Source organism: Mustela lutreola, chromosome 3 (genome assembly GCF_030435805.1).
Source record: "Mustela lutreola isolate mMusLut2 chromosome 3, mMusLut2.pri, whole genome shotgun sequence".
Lineage (NCBI taxonomy): Eukaryota > Metazoa > Chordata > Mammalia > Carnivora > Mustelidae > Mustela > Mustela lutreola.
The window spans coordinates 72682105-72702813 of NC_081292.1; the positions used below are offsets into that span (position 1 = coordinate 72682105).

General features: G+C 43.9%; 1 protein-coding gene and 1 long non-coding RNA gene across 9 annotated transcripts in view; one reads left to right on the forward strand and one right to left on the reverse strand.

Annotated features, from left to right (window-relative positions):
- Positions 1–20709, reverse strand: part of CHD7 (chromodomain helicase DNA binding protein 7) — a 186714-nt gene that overhangs the window by 24314 nt on the left and 141691 nt on the right. For all 8 annotated transcript variants that reach the window (XM_059166380.1, XM_059166377.1, XM_059166378.1 and 5 more), the window contains 10 exons: positions 20353–20596; positions 19102–19278; positions 14350–14493; positions 12783–13038; positions 7183–7393; positions 6469–6664; positions 6009–6176; positions 5191–5370; positions 1880–1990; positions 1581–1786 (listed from right to left, as the gene is read on the reverse strand). In XM_059166380.1, coding sequence (XP_059022363.1) covers positions 1581–1786; positions 1880–1990; positions 5191–5370; positions 6009–6176; positions 6469–6664; positions 7183–7393; positions 12783–13038; positions 14350–14493; positions 19102–19278; positions 20353–20596 — 1893 coding nt within the window. The remainder of the gene's footprint in view (positions 1–1580; positions 1787–1879; positions 1991–5190; positions 5371–6008; positions 6177–6468; positions 6665–7182; positions 7394–12782; positions 13039–14349; positions 14494–19101; positions 19279–20352; positions 20597–20709) is intronic.
- LOC131826791 (uncharacterized) lies at positions 12441–14786 on the forward strand. Its single transcript, XR_009351750.1, has 2 exons — positions 12441–12792; positions 14368–14786. It is a non-coding gene; the product is annotated as an uncharacterized LOC131826791 (long non-coding RNA).

Genomic DNA, 20709 nt, shown 5'->3' on the forward strand with positions numbered 1-20709 from the left:
TGAAAAGGGGGCCGTGACTGTCCTGCTCACAGGTGCATGCCCAGTCTCTGAGGATCCTAGCATGATGCCCAGCTTCTGATAGGTATTTCCTACACAGTGATGCCTAGGGGAGGAAGGAAGGCCCTTCCTCAAAGACATGGCGCTCCATGCACACGTCTTAGTTTTAGGAATTATCAAGACACTCCGTTTCTAAAGTCACCAGCAAAATTCTCCACTCTGATCACTGGGCTGAAACATGCAGGCAGGTGCAAGGAACAAAGGGCTCAGGTGTCTGTCCACTATGTAAGAACATAGGAAAGAGCGTCCAGCGTCTGCCCACGACCTAAGAACACAGGGAAGAGTGTCTAACTTGCAGACAATTAGCTTGAGTTACAGAATGGACTTCAGTTGAACTTCATTGATTCTGTATGAAATCACTGATCTGGCACTCACTGTGGGTCTACTGGCACTGCAGTCCTCCCTGAGGGCATAGAGAGGAGAGTCCTGAGCTTCATGGAGCTCTACATGGGGCTCCCGCAGGAGAAGCCTGCTACTCAAGAGTCCTAAACCAACGCGATGAGTGTGATGAACGTGCAAGCCAGACTCTCTGGCGCAGGGTGCCTGGGGATGCAGGTGCTGGAGGTCAGCGACAGGAGCTGTGGGCAGATCAAGTCTGTGGGCTGTGTGTGCGGGGGTAGGGGGGCTGCTGCTCTAGGCAGTGGAAGAACTTGTAGAAAGACAGAGATGAGATACGAGACAGAGCACGGCACACTGAAGGAGATGGAGCGGTCTGTCCCAACAGAAGCTGGGGCTACCCACAGAAAGGACTGACAAGACAGACAAGAGCCAGACCAGAGAGCCCTGTATGCCATGCTAACGGAAGATGCGTGTTCATTCTGAAACTCATGACAATCTGCAGGAAGAAATCATCAAAAGCAGGATGTCATCAGATCTACAGAAATACCGCTTTGGTGGTAGCTTTTTTTTTATTTGAATGGAACTTGCCTGGAGGCTCATAAGATGCCAGAGAATTCTTATTTGCAGATTCAGATATTTCGTGAGCACCCTGCCATCATTCCGAGCACTGTGTGATGAGGGCTCTTCGGAGATGAACGTGATGTGGACCCTGCCTTTCAGAGACACGTTGTCCAGCAGGAAAAGTACAACACGTTCAGAGTTGAAATAACCATCCATTTATGTTCCAGATGAGTTAGAAGAGCTTTATAACTGAGATGATTGCCTTTAACAAGTTTTCATAGCAGAGAAATACTAAAAGACTACCACAGTCTCAAATTTTATGCGAAGCTAAAGTAGGAAAAGATTCTGTAATTTTGAGATGTGGTTCTGAGCTATTAGTCACCAAAAAATAAATGTGGATCTGACATAATTCTAAGGGACAAACTCGTGCTCCTTCAAATGCACAAGGACATGAAGCAAACCCTGAACCAAACCACCCTGGATCCTGTCACACTGGCTGCTCGGTCACGTGCCTGAGTGCACGATGGGGCATCACAGAAATCCCAACCCAGATACACTTTCTCACACTGATTAGAATTTCGTCTTTAAAATAAAATTCCATTTTTCACACAAGCCTGACTTACCCATAAACGAGCAGATTCTTCTCAACTCTAAAGCACTCGCTCCGTGCGTAGCCCTGTGACCTGTCCTGAGGCCGCCGCAGCTTTGTGCAAGGCTTCTCTTCGGAATCACTTTCCAAGTCTGAGAATTCCATCAGCTCGTCTTCTTTCACTGCACTGTAGAGCCTGGTTTGCTTCCTCACTCTCGGAGTGTCAATAACCAGGTTGTTCTAGAACAGACAGCAGATACATTTGAAACTTCTTTAAAAAAAAAAATCCCTTGGGTTACATTAGGTAGAGTTTGAATGGGACCTCTCACTCACCCTCCCATTTAAGGCATCAATATCCAATTCAGCCTTCTTTGCCCACTTTTGCCAGAAATTTGGATCATCCAAGGAAATATCTGTCCTATTTCCAGATGCAACAAAACTGGCCTAAAGGGGAAAAAATATGCATTACTTTGAGATGCTCTTCTCAGAGGCAAAATGCAAAGCAGCTTTCATTTACTCATTCAGCCAAGCACGTATGCATTCCTGCACTGTGAACCAGATGCTGCAGTCGGTGGGCTGGGACGAAAGACCGTCCCCAGGCAGCTCTCTGTCCAGGGGTTTAAACAGATCAGGAAGCAAAAGATGACAGTGCGGTGTAATCAACAATGGTGACAATGGTACATACAGGTCCAGCTAATCTACAGAGGAGGGATCTAGCCAGGTTCACGAGGGGGTGCAGGAAGGGCATTGCTGGGAAAAGGCTCCCCAGAATATAACGTCTGGCCCTGACTGTTAAAAACTCTGAGAACAGGAAAGTATGTGGACACGCTCACAACAGAGCATGTGCGAAGGCTCGGAAGAGAAGAGAGGCAACTGTGCCATGTGACTGGTGATAAGCGTGGTCAGGGGAGAGTAGTTAAAGGTCAGGTTGGTGAGGCAGGCAGAAACCAGGTCACACAGGGCCCTGCACGTCCTGTTAATGGGGTCCGAACTCTATCCTGAGGTAGCCACGAACTCTTTCAAAATAGAAATAATCTCAGGATGGACACAGTCCTATCCAAAGCCACCTGTTGGAGAAATCATACTGGTGTCCCAGGACACGGGAAGGTAGAACTGCAGTGTTTAGAGAGAAAGCCGTGAAGACTGAAAATGGCTCCAGCGGAAGTGGAGAAAAGCAGACGGTCTAGAAATATATTCTTTAAAAAGTAAAGTGGAAGGAGTTAGAACCGAGGTGGATGTGAAGCACGGAGGAGGAGGAGAGGAAGCCAAGAAAAGCCTCAGCAGCCAAGCTGGGCATCTGAATGGCAGTAGTCAGGTGAACCCCGGGGCGCGAGCGTGTGCACGCACATGGAGCCAGAGGGACAGGGATGACGAATGTGGTTGTGCACTCACTGAATGTGAAGTGCCTCTAAGGACAGAGAACAGAACCTGGAAAGAGGCTGAAAGACGTGAGAGAGAAGGTGCTGGGGCACAGAGCCCAGAGGAGGAAGCCTCTGGAGACTGAGGAGCAGGGGACAACCAGATGTCCACAAGCAAAGGGAAGGAGACGGACCCCATCTCACAGCACATACAGAAACTCATTCAAAATGACCACAGACCTAAATGTAAGAGTGAAAAATTATAAAACCCATAGAAGATAACATGAACAAATCTATATGACCTTAGGTTAGATGACAACGTTGGACAACATATCAAAAGCATGAACAATAAAAGGAAAAAAAAAATGGATAAACTGGACTTCACTGAAATTTTTTTAAGATTTTATTTATTTGAGAGAGAGAGAGACAGAGAGACAGAAAGCACACACAAACAAGCATGGGGAGCAGCAGGCAGAGGCAGAGGGAGACGCAGACACCCTGCTGAGAAGAAGTCCCATGCAGGACTTAATCTCAGGACCCTGAGATGGTGACCTGAGCCAAAGGGAGATGCTTGACTGATTGAGCCAGCCAGGCACCCAGGGCTTCACTGAAATTAAACACCGTTAAGAAAAGACTAGGAGAAAACACTTGCAAATTATTTTATCTAAGGAGAAACTTTTATCCAGAATATATAAAGAATTCTTAATATTCAATAATAAAAGCCAAGTAACTCAAAAGATGAACAAAAGATGTGAAGAGACATTTCCCCCAAAATGATATACTTATTGGCCAACAAGCACATGAAAAGATGCTCAACAGCATCCGAAAATGTAGATCAAACAAGAATGGGATACTTGTTCACATTCCCAAACATGGCTATAATAATCAAAAGTCAATCAAAAAGAAAATAAAAAGTATTGGTGAGGATATGGAGAAACCAGAGCCCTAAAAATCACTGCTGGTATAAAGAGAGAACAGTACAGTCACTAGAGCACAGTCTGTCAGTTCCTCGAAGGGTTAAACATGGAGCATATATTTGACCCAGCAATTCTATTTATGGTCTATATGTAAGAGAAATGAAAACATACATCCACATAAAAACCTGTCCATAAATGTTTGTAACATTCATAATAACCCCAAAGTGGAGACAGCCCAAAATCATTATCAACTAGTGAATGGATACACAACCCCAATGCCCACTCCTAACTGCTAGAAGAGGTACCCTATGCAATAGGAACGATGTTCAGCATAAAAGGGGAAGGAATTATTGACACATGCTGGGACATGGGTGAGTCTCAAAGCTACTATGCTAACGTGAAGGGAGCCAGAAACAAAAGACCACGTGTTGTGGGATTCCATTTTATGAAATGTCCGGAGTAGGCAAATCCATAGAGACAGAAAGTAGATTAGAGGTTGCCAAGGACTTGGGGGGAGGAGGGGTGCAGGAGGGGAAGACGGAGAGGCTGACTGCTAATGGGCAAGAGGTTCTGGAGTGATGGAAATGCTCTGAACTTAGATGTGGTGATGGGGGCACAAGTCTGCAAATCTGGTGAAGGCACTGAACCGAACACTTGATATTGGTGAATTGTATGGCAAGTAAGTAACATTTCAATAAAGCTGTTAAAAATCAAGGTATAAAGAGGGCCTGGGTGTGGATGAGTGGAACCACGTGCAGGGAAAGCCTCAGAAGGCACTCTCAATCAAGCAGTGGGAAGGGAAGCTGGGTGGTGACCTTCACCAGGGCTGGTCTGAAAGAGGGATCGGGGGGACGGGGTGGGGGGCAAGCTGGATGGAAGCTAAAAAAACAATCAGAAAGAGAGGCAGTGGGGACAGCTCGTACAAACGCCACTCCATGTGGATTTTAGCTACAAAAGAAGGGTTATGGAGTTGAAGCTGGAGGGCAAAACAGATGAGAGGCTTTTTTTTACGAAGATAGGAATGACTCAACTGTTCTTACAGGCTCCGTCAGGAATCAGGATCTCAGGAAGCAAGATGATGTCAGAGCAGGAGCTCCAGAGTGGACAGGGTGGGGCCAAGGACACAGGAAGCAGATATGAGGCCAAGGTGAGGGGACTACCAAGGCCAAACACAGAGAAGGGAACCCAAAAGCATACAGAGCATCTTCTATGCCTTAGGGCTCCACAGGGGCGGTCGTAAGTCCTTTCCTAATTCTCAGTTATAAAGCCAATGTTATGTATGCACCTTGCGGGCACTTTATAAGGTCCTGCTTTAAGCAAACTCTAGTACATTTCTATAGAAAACCTGCCTCTTCAGGTCAATTCACACCTTAGCAAATGTGGAACCTTTCCCTTCAGACTCAATGGTGATAGTGTGGGTGCGGCGCAGGAGAATCTGATCAATATCTTCTTCGCAGAACTTAGACCCTTCATCCTCCTCATCCATGAGGGCACCATAGGCCCCTTTTCGGAGCAGATCCTCTATTTCTTTCTTGGAAAGTTGCTGTACCTGTTTTAGTGAGATATTTAAAGTCATTTAGAATGGGAAAATGTTTGTAGACAAAACAAATGCCTCATTGTACTCAAGGAGGAATTTTTTATTTTTTGGAAGACTTAATTCTTTGAGAGAGAGAGAGAGAGTGCGTGCGAGAAGAAGACCACAAGCGGGGAGGGAGAGGGAGGATACAGACTGAGGCCTGATGTGGGGCTGGATCCTGAGACCCTGAGATCATGACTGCAGCCACAGGCAGAGCCACCCCGGCACCTCTCAAGGAGGATAAACTGGACTCATAAAAAGGACAGTGTGGCAGGGACGCCTGGGTGACTCAGTCGTTAAGCGTCTGCCTTCCGCTCAGGTCATGATCCCAGGGTCCCGGGATGGAGCTCCACATCGGCTCCTTGCTCAGCGGGGAGCCTGCTTCTCCCTCTGCCGTGCCCCCTGCTCGTGTTCCTGCTCTCGCTCAGTCTCTCTGTCAAATAAAGAAATAAAATCTTTAAAAAAAAAAAAAAAAAAAAAGAGACACTGTAACAAAACAGGCTGAAAAAAGTGAGGCTGGAAAGTGATTCGCTGCCAGATCACTTCTTCCCATTAGCTAAGCCAGGCTAAGGAGAGCCCGAAGAGCAGCAGGGCCCAGGCCAGCGCGTTACCCCGTTGGCGGCGCTCTCTCTCCCACTCATGGACTGCAGCACAGCTTTATCCAGGCCGAGCTTCAGACTCGCCTTGTCGAACATTTCCCTCTCGTAAGAATTCCTCGTAATCAGCCTGTAGATTTTCACAGATTTGCTCTGTCCTATCCTATGACATCTAGCCTGAGCCTGGAAGAAAAAGAAAACGAATGGCTACCGAAGAAAGAAAAGACTCACGTGCCCGTTTCCAGGGCCCCCGTTCCCACACGCAGAGGCGCAGTCCAGAAGGTTCACACACTAAGAAATCATTCGGGCATTATCAAGGCAGTGACTACTAGTTGGTTCATTTGCCCGATCGTGGGACACCACCTGAGTGGTAACCATCCATCTTTACTGGTTTGACTAGGGAGTTTTCATCATAGTGGAAGGACTTTGGAAAAAAAAAAAAAGGCATCCAGGGATGATTCTGTTGTGTGTTTACCTGGAGATCATTCTGGGGATTCCAGTCGGAATCGAAGATGATGCAGGTATCAGCAGCAGTAAGATTAATGCCTAAACCTCCCGCCCTTGTGCACAGGAGGAAAACAAACCGATCAGAATCAGGTTTGGAGAATCGGTCGATAGCTGCCTGGCGGAGATTTCCTCTCACTCTGCCGTCGATCCTCTCATACGGGTACCTAGAAAACGTCAGGATTAACAAGGAAGCCAGGAACAGGCACGTGACTAGGGCAAGCTTGTTTCTTTTCGTAAAGCGAGTATTACAACATAGGATATACATTACCGAGAAATCATCTCAGAGCAGACAGGTTTTAATGGTAGTTTGGCATATAATTGGTGGAATCCTCAAAAATTAAGTTCTACTTTACTTCCTCGCTAGTAAAATAACAAGTCTAAAAACATCTGACATCTCTAGCAGTCAAATAACAAATGATTCTGCTTTTCGGTGAGACCCACTCTCCCCTAGCCAAAAGAAAGAAGTGGGAAACAAAATGGCCGTCCAAAGTACGCAGAGTCCTACTGTAGTCACCGCATGCAGTGACCAGGCCCTGTACCCCGACGGTCTTTAGAGAGGGGTATGACACAGCTCCCCCCCTCCTTCCCCTCTGTTATGAATGTCACTTCGAGGTGAGCCACTTGGAGCCCCATGAAAGGTCATTTTTATTTCCTTTTTATTCTTATGGCACAGTGGCCTCACCGTCTCTGAATGAGGTAGTCCTCCAGTATGTCCAAGCAGCGCACCATCTGGGAAAAGATAAGCACCCTGTGGCCACCAGCCTTCAGTTTTGGCAGCAGCTTGTCAATCAGCACTAGCTTGCCAGCAGCCTGGATCATCGCCTGGAGCTGAAAATCTGGAGAGTCGGCATTGTGTGTTTCTTTAAACTCTTCCAAAATTTTCTCTTCAGCACCTGCAGAGATTGGACAGCATAACGTGAATACTGTAAAAGGTTTTTATTACTAAAAACAATGAACTTGCTTTCAAAACCCACTGCTAACTACAGGAACCAGAATGCCACACTCGTGCTTATGAACATGAATCCGGCCACTTACTAGAAGTCAGGTCTACAACAAAACCACGGAAGTATAAAAGGGATCAAAGTTTTAAGCACAACACATTTAAACATTTGGGGGGGGGGGAACCCACATTTTCCAACAAACAAATGTTTGCTGTCTGTAGAAACTGAATTTCAACAACAGACTGTCAAGCCAGAAGTGGCAGAAACAAGCCAAGGGCCAGATACCTACAGAAAATTTGGAACTCAATCGCTAAAGAAATGAAGAACTGTTTACTAGCTGAATATAAACACAAACAACAAAATCTGTTCTGAAGCTAAGAAACAAGGGAATCGGGTTCTAATAATGACGGTGTCGGGGCAGTAATTTTTGTATATAATCGCGTGTAAATACAGCCCAAAGGAGGGCAACAAAAGGAAATTCATTTCTCAGGATAATTCTTAGGGATTTTGGGGGGGCGGTGGGGTTTCTGAACACACGTCTTCTGTTGCAATCTCTAAACCCCCACTCTACATTCATTCTCATCTGGCAGTTTCATGAGATACAAAAACTCTTATCTTGAAGTAGCCAGAGCTTTTCAAGCGTTTCAAAAACAAGAGCAGGAAACGACCTTGTCTCACATAAGGCTTCTATGCTTAGCCCTCTTTCTCTTAGCCTCCTGCAGAACTCGGCTTGAGGCAGAGACGCCTCAAGAGAATGACAACATCGCCAGGGAAGAAGCGCTTATGCCCGCCGCCCCATTCCCCAAACACACCCAGGCTAAGCTCCCTTCAACTGCTTAGCTGCTGAGCTTAGAACATGAGGGCACCCTGGTCTGGCCGCCTCCCGTCTGGGGAGTTAATCAGGCCAGGGCTGCTGTGCTCAGCGCCTCTCCAGAAAGAGGGGGGGAGGGGTGTCACTATTCTTTAGGAAAAACAAACAAATCCACCTAATGCAACTGGTTCCCAGCCTTCGACTGTGCCAGAGTGTAAACTACTCTTCTTACCACCAGTTTGAAACATGTGTGAACTAACAACACACGAGAGGAGTACGTGGAAGTCTCGGACGGGGCTTACAGGCTAGGTGAGGGAGACCACACAGCCCGTAGGAACTGCCACCAGCAGCAGCGGAAGGAAGGAAGGCACCGTCCTATTTCCACTCAAAGGGCACCTGTGCAAATTCAGTTACAGCACGGCCATACGCGGAAATACAGCTTGTTAATTATTAATCAACAAAGACTCTCCCTGAGAACAGATTAAAGTCACTTAATGCCCTTACCCAGGCACTAAGGCCTCTGCAAAGCACACTGTTCCTTGGGAGGAAGGTGGCCGGGCTGAGAAGGCCAGCCGGGTTGGCATCGCTAGTGCCTCGCTCCCTCTTCCGCAGGAGTAAGAGGCTAACTAACACTCAAGACCCTCCTCCACGTGGGGAGAAGAGGGGACAGGTTTTAATGAGGAAAAGGTAAAAACAAAATGCTGTGGAAGAGCATTAATAGGAAAGTTCTTGAATAAAGAATATTCTTGAATAAAGCTGAATCATATTTTTCAAAACATGAAATGCAGAAATCTAGGTTCTGGATTCAGGACAAGGTGGCCCTCAGGAGACAGGGAAATAGGTTTAAGTCTATATATTACGGTATGTCTTTTTAAAAAATTTGTTCATGTGCAAGACAGTGTAAGTGCTTTACAACTCAGAAATAGATTTTACTCCTGGTATTTGGGCAGTTATTTTTTTGTCTATGTGAAAATTCTAACTCAGAATCAGTATATTGGTTTAAAACAAGCTAAGGGTCAATGAAGTCTTCAAAAATGAAATAATCATTTGACAAGATAAATATCAGACATTAGAATATTTGAGTAAAAAACTGAAAATACAAATAATTTCTCAAATTAGCAGAGAAATATTTTTCATTTTAAATTTATTCAGAGATAAGAAAAATAACTTCTTTGCTTTTTGACTGCTACTAATAATTTCTCATCTTATAAAGAACAGTCAAAACTAAAATACATTTGTTCTTACCTGACAAAAGCTACTGCTGAAACTCAATCCAGCTCTTTGCTATGAATTTGAGGTTCTTAAAACCGCAGCCAGTTTTAAAGATATCAGCAAACAGATTTCCTATAGGATTCTCCTAGCACTGTACTTATTATAGACAAATTAAAGGAAAGAAGGTCGGGGAAGGTGATGATGGAAAGCAATTTCTACCTTTCGATGTCATAGCCAAAGTGCCCAAGTTTACCAATTATTTACCTTGATGTTAGATTTCTAAATATCAGTGTGAAAATTAACCGGAAATAGGTTATCACAAGCCAAAATACTTTGTTCACACTGTCCTAAATTATTGTTCATGCTATATTTCAAAATGTGTGTGTGTGGGGGGGCAGATATCAAAGACAACTTGAAACCAGCATGGAAGTCTTCTCACTAAACAGATGGTCATGGTGAGGACAGGAACTGCAATATTTGCTAGCTTTCACGAGAAGTTATTATCTAGCCAATGTCATCCAGCCACAAACAAGGTATTATTGTCTTTTGAAGATTACCAGGAAAACAGTTACAGTTTTCTATCTGAAATTCATTCCATCATGCAAGCTTTGGCTGGTTTTCTTTCTGTCTGCTCTTCTCAGTAACTCCTCCGGCCCCCAGCAATGACAACAAATGACCCTTAGGGGACCTTGACCAAGTTTCCGACATCACTTGCACTCTCACACCAGGAACTTAAAACTGGATATTCCATTCTACTGAAGTAAAGCAGCAGCTGCAGACACTTACAAGTGCTCACAGAGCACCCCAAACACTGTGACATCAACCCACATTTAAAATATTACTCGGTTTGTGTTCTACTGTCATTTCTAATTTTCTTCCTTCTGCTTTGCTTACATTACCACAGCTTACCAACTTGCACGTATAGTTGCTTCCACTTTTCACAGTTACAGAGTGTGTCGTGCTTTCCTGGAATGAACCTGAGCTTGGCTGGGGCCGCCTGACCCTGCCACCGCCCGTATAAATGTCAACGTAAACTGCCACACTGAAAATGCCCTTGAACTGGCTCGATACATGTGTGGAGAGCCAGCACGTCGGTATACGTTCTGCTCCAGACTGCAGATGAAAATGGGCGATAGGGCCATGGAGCAACCTCGGTGAACCCCAACATCCAGGTTAAGTTATCTAGGCAGTTGTAATGCCTAACGTGGAGGGCAGGGTGCACATGTATCTTTAAATTACGACTTCTCAACTAAGGGCATATTTTGGGCTTCACAGACACTTCATCACCTAGAGAGGCAGAAACACTGACCCCAAGGTATGATCAATTAGGACAATGGCCACAGACCCAAGTCTCACAAGTCCTAAAAGACTCCAGGTAAACCAAGAAGTATAGCAGATGACCCTGCAGAGCAATCAGCCAAGGAAAGGACCCACCAGCTGTGCTGGGGAGGGGACGGGGCGAGGGGGACCAGACGCAAAACTCCTCCCTCGACGTGTTCGATGCGGGTGACTAGTATGTAAGCAGACAAGGCAGACGTGACGGAACTGACGGCCACCCGAGGTCAGCCCTCTCACACGCATCCTGCAGCGGCATTTCAGCTCTTCTGCGACGGCTCTCGCTTCCCCCTTGGAGGCTACTCTTCCTCATTTTCTTTTTAGCAAACATTAAATGCAAGCATGTGTGTGTGTCACATAAGCACAGGCATTGTACTCACACCACCAGTCACCCTAGGCGCCAACCCCAGCTCCCAAGCTCAGGCACAGGCTGGTTGACGCTCCCTGTAATGGCCTCACGGGCTCCTAAACACGTGGTGCTTGGCAGGACCGCTGCTGGCAGCAAGCAAGCACGGAATCACCACGCACAGCACTCTCTATGGAAGACAGAGCTAAAAGCACAACATCGTAGCAGGGAATTCATCGATGTCACACCACGGCAGTGACCACAGAGGCAGCGCTGAGGTGGTCTTGCAGGGGTGGGCCACTCTGTCATCTCATAATAGGAACTTGTGGGGCTGAGGTAGCTGACAGGTGTGTCCCTCAGGAACAGGGGGTCAAAGATCAAGAACTCTTTAAATTAGCTGTCCTTGAACTTCATGGACTGTGAACCAATCTTTGTTCCTACTCCCCTGCAAGGGAACCAAATTGCACACAAACACCGCAACGTGGCGGGCCAGCCCCCTTCTTTAACTTGTATGAGCTCCGGCCACAACAGCAGGCAGCAAGAGCCTCCGAGCAGGTCTTTCAGCTTATATGTCTTTCCCTACTCCCTCCCATCTGTTTTATACGATGCTGCCAGATCAAGCATCCTGAATCATTTCTCAGCTCAAACACAAGCCCTGGTTCTCCAGGGCCTGCAGACGAAAGCCCAAATCCCATGGCCCGGGCTTTGAGGCTTTCCACAGCAGGGTCTCAGTATGTGCCTGACGTTCACTGCCCCACTGTTTCTGACACGGACTTTACACTTTGGGCAAGTTCCCCTTTGCTTTCCTGTCTCTTTGTCTTTGCTCATGTTATTACATCAGCCTCAATGCCCTTCCTTTTTCTGACCCTGACTGGCAAACTCCTTCCCACCCCCATGGGACTGTCTCAGTGCCACTGCTTTCCCTGTGGCTTCTCTCATCTCCATCGCTGACAAGCCTGAGCCTCCTGTATCCTCCAGAGTGTCCCACACATCCCAGGCATGCAATGTTTACCCTTTTAATGATTTTGGGAAGTATACAATATAGGTTTTTACCCAAATCAGTTATGTGACACTGTCAATTCAGTTAAGAAAACAGGAAGACCATAACGTACCCATCAGTAACAGAAACAAACTGTTATCAAAGTTTTAAAATGATCTCTCCTTCCTAGGGAATAGGTCCTAGAGGTCTCTAGACCGAAATTCCCTCCTGCCAAAGACTCCAGACAGCTGACAGCTGCCTTCTCACACCAGTTCCTCTTCAACTTCTCTGATTTACACACACACACACACACACACACACAGCAAAAAAGTCTCAGCTGAGGCCAATCTCTCGTTAACTATTAGCACTTCTGATGATTTTTAGGCATTAGTACCAACACCTCCTTCCGAGGGGTGAGACACGGAGGCAGAGAAGTTGGAGAATGGTGTGCTGAGGCCCCGTGGCAGAGCTCAGCAGGGGCAATGGTCCCTCACTCGCAGCCACCAGAGAAGGAGGGGTCAGGAAGAACAGGAAGTTGGTGAAACCCGTGCTGAGGCGACAGGATCCAGTAACGACCACAACGCATCGAATCCTCCGTTGGGAGGGGGGAGAGGATTTCTGGAGTCGCCCAAACACGTCCACCGGTGCCACGGCTCACCGTTAATAAGGTACGGATGATTGCAGCACTTCCGTAGCTCCATCATAGTGTTTAAAAGGTTAGGGACGTTAGCTTGACCACCACCTTTGGAGAGAAATGTGAAATTCTTCTCCAGGATGGCTCGGTAATATTTCTTCTGAATGTTTGTTAGCTCAACTTCAATAATAGTTTCTTCTTTGGGGGCCAAGTTCTTTTCCACATCCTCCTTGAGACGCCGCAACATCATTGGCTTTAGAATAGCCTGGAGTTTCTGCACCTACAAAAGGACCTTAGGTCAATGCCGGTTTCGTGATTCGCTTGCATACTTTAACATGAAAAATCAGGATTATTTTATTCACTTAGCATCGGTTTTTATTTGTCAAAGCCCAGTAAGGGCACGAAGGCACTAATCTCCCAGCTTTCATGACAGAGGTGCATGAAGGTTGAATGAGGCCATGTTAGGTGGCCTATTTCAGCTGCCTGGGGGCCTGAACAGCCAGAAGAAAAGAACCCAACAGTAGAAAAGAACCCAACTGATTCACCAAACTTTCCCTTCTGTGTGTCTTAAGCCACAGGGATGATGAGGAAGAGGGAAGAGGTGATCTCATGGGACATGGGAGTGCTAGGCTTCAGGTTCCTCCCACTCTGGAAAGAGCTAACAGAATGAGTAGGCCAAGAGTTCCCTAGTCCCTGCATCAATAAGCAGAGATGTCGCTCTCTGATTCCCATTTCTACTGACTGGCAATAGGATATATAGCAGATAAGATCATTTTTATCTTAAGAAAGCAAAAACCAAAACAAAACAGACTTCGCTCTGAACTAAACTAGGAGGCTTCAGACAGTAAACTGTAGAGGGGCGGACATAAAGACCAAGACCAAAACTACAAGCATATCTGTTTCAAAACCAGTATAATAATAAAATATTCCCATAACTCCTAGGATGTATAAAATAACTATTTGCTTTTCATACACAAACTTCATTTATTTATCACAGAAATCTTTTCAAGTAGTTTAAATGAAAATATGTAGACAAGAAAAGTAAGCAATGTGGCCAAGCATACACAGCTAAAAAATAAAGTTAGAATCCCAAAACTCAAGGAGGCAGATAACTACAAATTCCCATGCCTTCTAACACTGTGCTCAGAAGTATACACAGCAGGGGCGCCTGGGTGACTCAGTCAGTTAAGCCTCTGCCTTCATCTCAGGTCATGATCTCAGAGTCCTGGGATCAAGCCCTGCATCAGACCCCCCGCTCAGCAGTGAGCCTGCTTCTCCCCAAATAACTAAAATCTTAAAGAAAGAAAAAAAAGTACACAAAGCAAAATCATTGACCTGAATAGCACGGCAGTCTCTGAAAATTGAACATGAACAGGTAAGTAACCTCTCCCAACAAATTCCAACTGCCCTTCTTGAGGGCAAAGAGACAAACAAGAAAACCTCCGTAATGAAGACTTGGAACGTTCAAGGAAAGGAGATACAAAGCTCACTTGACTTGACTTTTTCTAAGAAGCTAAACAGCAATGCTTTGCCATTTAATGGGTTAACCTTCAGTTACATGACTCAAGTACAAAGTAGACATGATGAGTACCTGTTCTTCTGTTTTCAGATCACCAAATTCTTGCATAAAGGTGGTTTCTGAAGGGAAGCGACTCGGTTCCAAGAAATGCAGCAAGCTGAAGAGCTCTTCCACAGTGTTCTGGAGAGGCGTCCCCGTCAGCAGCACTTTGTGTTCCTGCAGGTGCGCAAGGAAGGCAACTGAACAGAAAGTTTCCTAAAACGAAACCTTCTCCCCTGGGGCGCCTGGGACGTTCAGTCAGTCAAGTGCCCAACTCCTGATTTTGGCTCGGATCATGATCTCGGGAACGCGGGTTCAGGCCCCAGACGGGCTCCGTGCTTAGAGAGGACTCTGCTTGAGATTCTCGCCCTCTCCCTTCCCTCTCTGCCCTGATCGCACACATGCTCTATCTCTCTCAAATGAATGAAATGTTTAAAAATAAATAAATGAAGCCAAAACCTCTCTCTAGATATCCTTTTCCCCACATCTCATGAATGCTCCCTCAGCATCCACCATTTGTAAAGGTAGAGGGCACAAAGGCAGAGACACGAGAAAATCATGGACCCTGCTTCAGACAGACTCACAGCGTGGGCCCTCTAGAACGCGGCAGACTCCATAAACATGCCACACCATTTCATTTCTTCCTGGGGTTATTAGGTCAACATTTTAGAGCCATGGCTTTGCAAGTCTCCTGGGTCCCAATGCTTTTTTCTCCACCGAAGTTTTTTTCCTAAAGTCCCTAGACTCCGAGAACGCGCACATGCCTCTTTCTCTTCTCCCCATCCGCTTCCTGCATGACTCACTCTGGAGACAAAAGAAGTTCTTCTACATGCAACAGCATATGAAAAACTATTTTGTTCTGCAAAAATTTCAAACTAGTGAAGAGGTCAGCTTGGTTTTAAATACCACAATCACTTTTTTTTTTTTTTTTTTTTAAAGCAGATGCTATTTCTAACTTTGTTTCTTTGAACCAAGTTAGGTTATTTCTTTAAGATAATTCTTCCTGTTTACGAGCTCTTGCTCTAACTTTCCTTATGCATCTGTATCCTCGTCTTTGTATTTTTTTTTTTATCCAACACAGAGGAGCTATTTCTCAGTGACCAGTTTTAACAATGGTGAGTTTATTAATCTTAAGGATCTTATTATTTAGTATTTTGTTTGGCCACTTGATACATAGTACAGCAAATAAAACTATTTCAGAAAGTGACCCTACCTTCTAGTAGGTTCAAATTATTCGGACTTAACGTGCAATCTGACAAGACCTGGTTGCCGACTAGAGAATATATGCTCAGTAAATACGAGATAAGTGATGTAAGGAGGGTAAAAACACACTCATTTTTGTAATATCCACCATATCTTTTATGTCAAGGAAGTTCTCTGAAAGTAAGGTAAAGCAGTTCAGTTTGCTTTTCTTTCTCCTCTTCTCCCTTTTGAATAAAGATGTCTCTCAGGAAGATACACAGACCAAAGTCATCTTCAGACTCACTAAATTCACAAAGAGTAAGGAGTCTGCAAATCAGTTCATGGTTTTCTAATATAGGGGTGTGTGGATGGCTCAGTCAGTTAAGTGTCCAACTCTAGATTTCAGCTCAGGTCATGATCTCAGGGTTGTGAGATCCAGGCCTGCATTGGGCTCCATGCTGGCTGTGGAGTCTGCTTAAGATTCTTCCTCTCCCTCTTTCTCTGCACCCACCCCCCTCTCAAAAAAAAAAGAGAGATGATATTCTAATATATAACCATACTGGTGGGTAACATGGGCCATAGTCTCTGACATACTTTGGTTTTAAATTACCTTATCAAAGAATTTTTTTAAACTGTCACAGACTCAGGAAAGAGCTATATTGATACTAAAGACTATCTCACAATTTTCTCCTATCCCTTATGACTGAATTAAATCCTTAACCTCTAAACAAATACTTCAGAAAAAACCTTTTTAAATTACTCATTTCAAAATAAGTGTACCTGAAAAAAGGAAAGGGGTTCTTTTTTTTTTTTTTTTTTAAGTTGAACAGCAGACTTAAAGTCATAATTCCGAGATTAAGACCTGAGCAGAGATCAAGAGCTGGCCACAACCAACTGAGCAACCCAGACGTCCCGAGAGGGACTCCTTTTTTACGCTACTTTCCCTCAAGGGCTGTTGAAAGCCAGTTATCCCAAATGATTACACACAAGACATTTTCATACGGTTACATATGAGTAGTGGAATAAAACCAGGTTTCCGTTTGAAAGTGACTGTGGAATAACACGTGGTGAATACACAGAGTGTCATGCAACATCATGTAAGAGACTCGGACCAGCAAGCTTCTCACCTCCAAGCTCAACTATGTCAGCAAATATGCTTTTGGCTTGAAAACATTACCATTCTTTTTAGCTCTGCTGGAGTGATGACCATTTAATTTCATTTCAGCAGACTCCTTAATTTGTATGAGACCTCCTGACAATGACGAGATGATAGAATCAATGAAGAACTCCTACCACCTCCAGAGAATCCCCTCCTTGTCACCGAGGGACAAGGAGACAGCTCTGCTTTCCGGAGCTCCTGTGGAGGATGGTGGAGACCACAATTGTCCCTCTACAGATCATCTTCACAAGCATTTCCTTTGCAATGGGAGAGCTGAAGACACTCAGTGGCCCTCTCTTTCTGAGAATGCACTTAGAACATGACCCTCCTCAAGCCCATCTTCATCCTCACTGAGTCCTAGTGCGGGAAACAGCGGTCCCTTCCGACCTCCTCTGCAGCTGGTAAACTTACTGGTTGTTATTCTTGCCGTGACTAATTCCAGGAAAGAAGAATAAGAAATGGCCAGTGTATAAGTTCTCATAGTGTTTACTGTAAGTAAGGACTTAAAGGCCAACCAATGAGTTCTTCAGAACTAGACAAATACAACTGCATTCTAATTCAAAACAACCATACTGTGTTCCATCTTGAAAACATCTCCTCTAAGATTCTTGATCATCAGAAAAACTATTATTTTGTTCATCTGCTTATCATAGATTCCCAGTGGGTGAGCCAAGAATGAGTTAGAGGTATGCAAGTCCTTGAGGCAGCCAGCAGGGCTGAGAGTCAGGATCCCAGAGCCAGTCACCTGCGGCCATGGGCAGCATTCTCAGCTTGCCCCACGAGGACATACTGTAATGTACACACAGAACATTACCACTTTCTAGATGTGCCATTATGTGAAAAAAAAGGGAACACTGCAGTATGTAACAGAAAAATTATCTGGGTAAGAGATTCTATCCATTAATGAAGGGTTACTAATAAACAACAGAAAATCATTTCGCGTCTCCCAATGACAATCAGACCATATGATGTTGAAGCATTTAACTCATCTGTATGCACCAATGGAAGATAGTTTGCAGTTAGAATCAACTCCCTGGGAGCACAGAAACTAATAATAGGAAACAACTTAGATACGCTTAGGTAACTATTTAAGCCTTCAGAAAATAGTACTGTCTTTTCTATGGACCACTGTGAAGATGGGTCCCTACTCAGGTAGCCATAGAGTACCTCACCAACGCTCACATTTGCCTGCAAACGTTAAAGCTCAGGTGCTGCCCAGAAAGACCAAATACAGTTGCAGAGTTTCTATTTTCCACATGCTCACCTATGTCTTCAAGACTAGTCAGTGTCTCGTAAGTGCTCTCCTTTCTTTTGTGGACTGGTCACCAATAAAAACTGATTTGAGAAAGGTCTTAGGATGGGAAATCCCATCCTTAAGAGAATAATTCAGTCCGACTTTTTCCCTTTAAATAAAACTAGATTTTGTTTTTAATTAAAAGAATCGCTGGCTAATGAATAAAAGAAATTGCTTCAAAGAACCAGCTGCAACAGAAAGCTTTTAAGTGTTTTTTTTGGTGGCACCAGTCTTCAGTAAAAAAATTTATAGCCACGAACGTATAGAATGTTCTTCCCATCTCAAACTCTCAATTAACAAGAGATCAAATTAATCTACAGAAGTCAACATCAAAGAGATTTTAAAATCTTTTGCACTTTTTAAAAACTCAGCAAAACATCCAAGACATACTGAATGACAGTAACATAGCTTTTAAAATGTACATTAAAAATGAAAACAAGTGATCAAAACCCACCTTGCAAACTACAGAGAACAAAGAAGTCTGAGGATGACTGAAGTCATTTCTGCCAGGAAACCAAACACACAGAAGCATGGAACAGAAAATCAAACAAATCCTAACACCTCTACATTATCCCATAATACTCCTACCAAAAACAATCCAGAAAAATCGCATCAGGAAAACCTGACCACCTCTTAGGAAGCAGGGAGAGGATGGGGTAAGTGTGGCGTAAAACTCCAGATCAAATTCAAGGTCTTAAAATGCCCCAAACGTCTACACATCTCTGTGAACTTGACCAATGCCAGGTATTAACCCGTGCAAAAAACTTGCACCTACAAGTCCTACCGGATCCAATGTGTCAAAACCACTGAGCCCTAGAATATAGCTTCACTATAACGATTGGGACAAAGCCTGGCCTACCAGTTTATGAAATGGCAATATTTATTAATAAAAGGCAAAAGCAAATATTTGAAACTCACTTCAGAGAAAGCATCCTGACTATCCCCTACTGTAACTGTGCAAAGTCACCAGCCAACAACATAAGAATCAAGAATGGCACCAACTTCTGAGAAACTAAAAGCTCGAGAGGACGTATCACCATATTGGACAGGCTTGGCAAACACAGGTATCAGTCACATTCAGAGCAGTGGGAACACTGAGTCAGTAACGATTCTATGCGGGTTCAATGGAGTCATCAAGACGATCACTGACCAAGTCCATCATCTTCAGCCCCTCCAGCAGCTTGCAGTTCCTATTCTTCAGCCTGTGGGCTTCATCAATGACTACACAGCGCCATGGAATATTTCGCAGCTCAGGACAATCCGTCAAAATCATCTCAAATGTAGTGATGATGGCATGAAACTTATAGGACCCCTTTATCACTCGACCCTATGAGAACAGTTCTAAATTATTATTTAGGATTAGAGACTGCATTAACTTTGATTAATAAATAGCATAAAACAGATGTATTTATCTTTTGGGGACATCTTTATTTTACGTAACACCTGTATTTTGTTTTTCAGGTGTTTGGCAGGGGAGCTTTAAAAACTTTTTCCTTTATAAAGAAATCTGAAATTTGTTAGTAAAATTTCCTACCTAATTTCCCTACAGATCTTATGTAATAAAGTGCCATGAAGTGTGGTCATTCCAGTTATAGCCTACAGACCCCAAAGAGGCAAAAAGCCAAGGGGATTAAGTACTAAGGTAGCTTTTAAAAACTTTACTACTGTTTTAAACCTTTTTTTTTTTTCTTGTAACTTAATTTTGACTATTGAAGTACTAAAATGAAAAAAAAAATTTACTTTTAACTATCTCTCAAATGTAGAGATAAATACTAAAACAGATTTCAATTATTTTTCTCCTTGAAGTATTTAACTGTAGATTTTATACTTAAAGCAAAACTATAAAAACTCTGTCCTATTACCAGTAATATGACTTCTCCTTACCACCTACAGCTTAAAACTATGTTAGCAGATACTATTCTTCCCTGTCATTTACAATGCTTTACTGTCGGTATCCTAGAATAACTGTATACAGGCAATAAAAATAAGTAAAAAATTGTACCAAGTGCTCCTAAGAGGGCAGAAGCTCTTCCCTTTGGGTATATTTCACTCATTGCATGCCTAGTAATTTTTACTTCTAGTAATAGTTTAACAAAATATTCTTTCCACTTATATTTAATAACACCATTTTTTGTTTAGCTTTTCTTAGGCTTGCAAAATAAAACCAATTAGCATATCAAAACATTAAATGATAAATATTTCATTTATTCTGATCAGATAATCTGAATAACCAAAGCTATACAAATTAGCCATACTTACAAGATGTGAAAATATAACACAACTGGGTAAGAAATCTAGAGCAAATTTCTCAATTTTGTAAAATCTAGACCTTCCCCCAAAATGTCATAGACCATTTTACTATCCAGAACCTTGAAACGTATATAACAGGCATAAAGAATACCTGGGGATCTTTGAAGTACATTTCATACAACTGAATGGTCCGACGACTAGCTTGACTCCCATGATACACAACCACGTTCAACTCTGTCCAGGTACGGAACTCCCTTTCCCAGTTGGGGATTGTGGACAATGGGGCAATTACTAAAAAAGGGCCATGGATTCCTTTCAAATATATCTCATAGAGAAATGTAATGGACTGGATAGTTTTTCCCAAACCCATTTCATCTGCTAAAATGCAGTTTCGCCTTTGGGAAGGAAATAAAACACAAGAAGTTTAGTAAGCACAAATATTAGACACTGCTTTCTTTTCACAAAATACATACTATTATAATCACAAATGCATATCTCAAATGTTCTC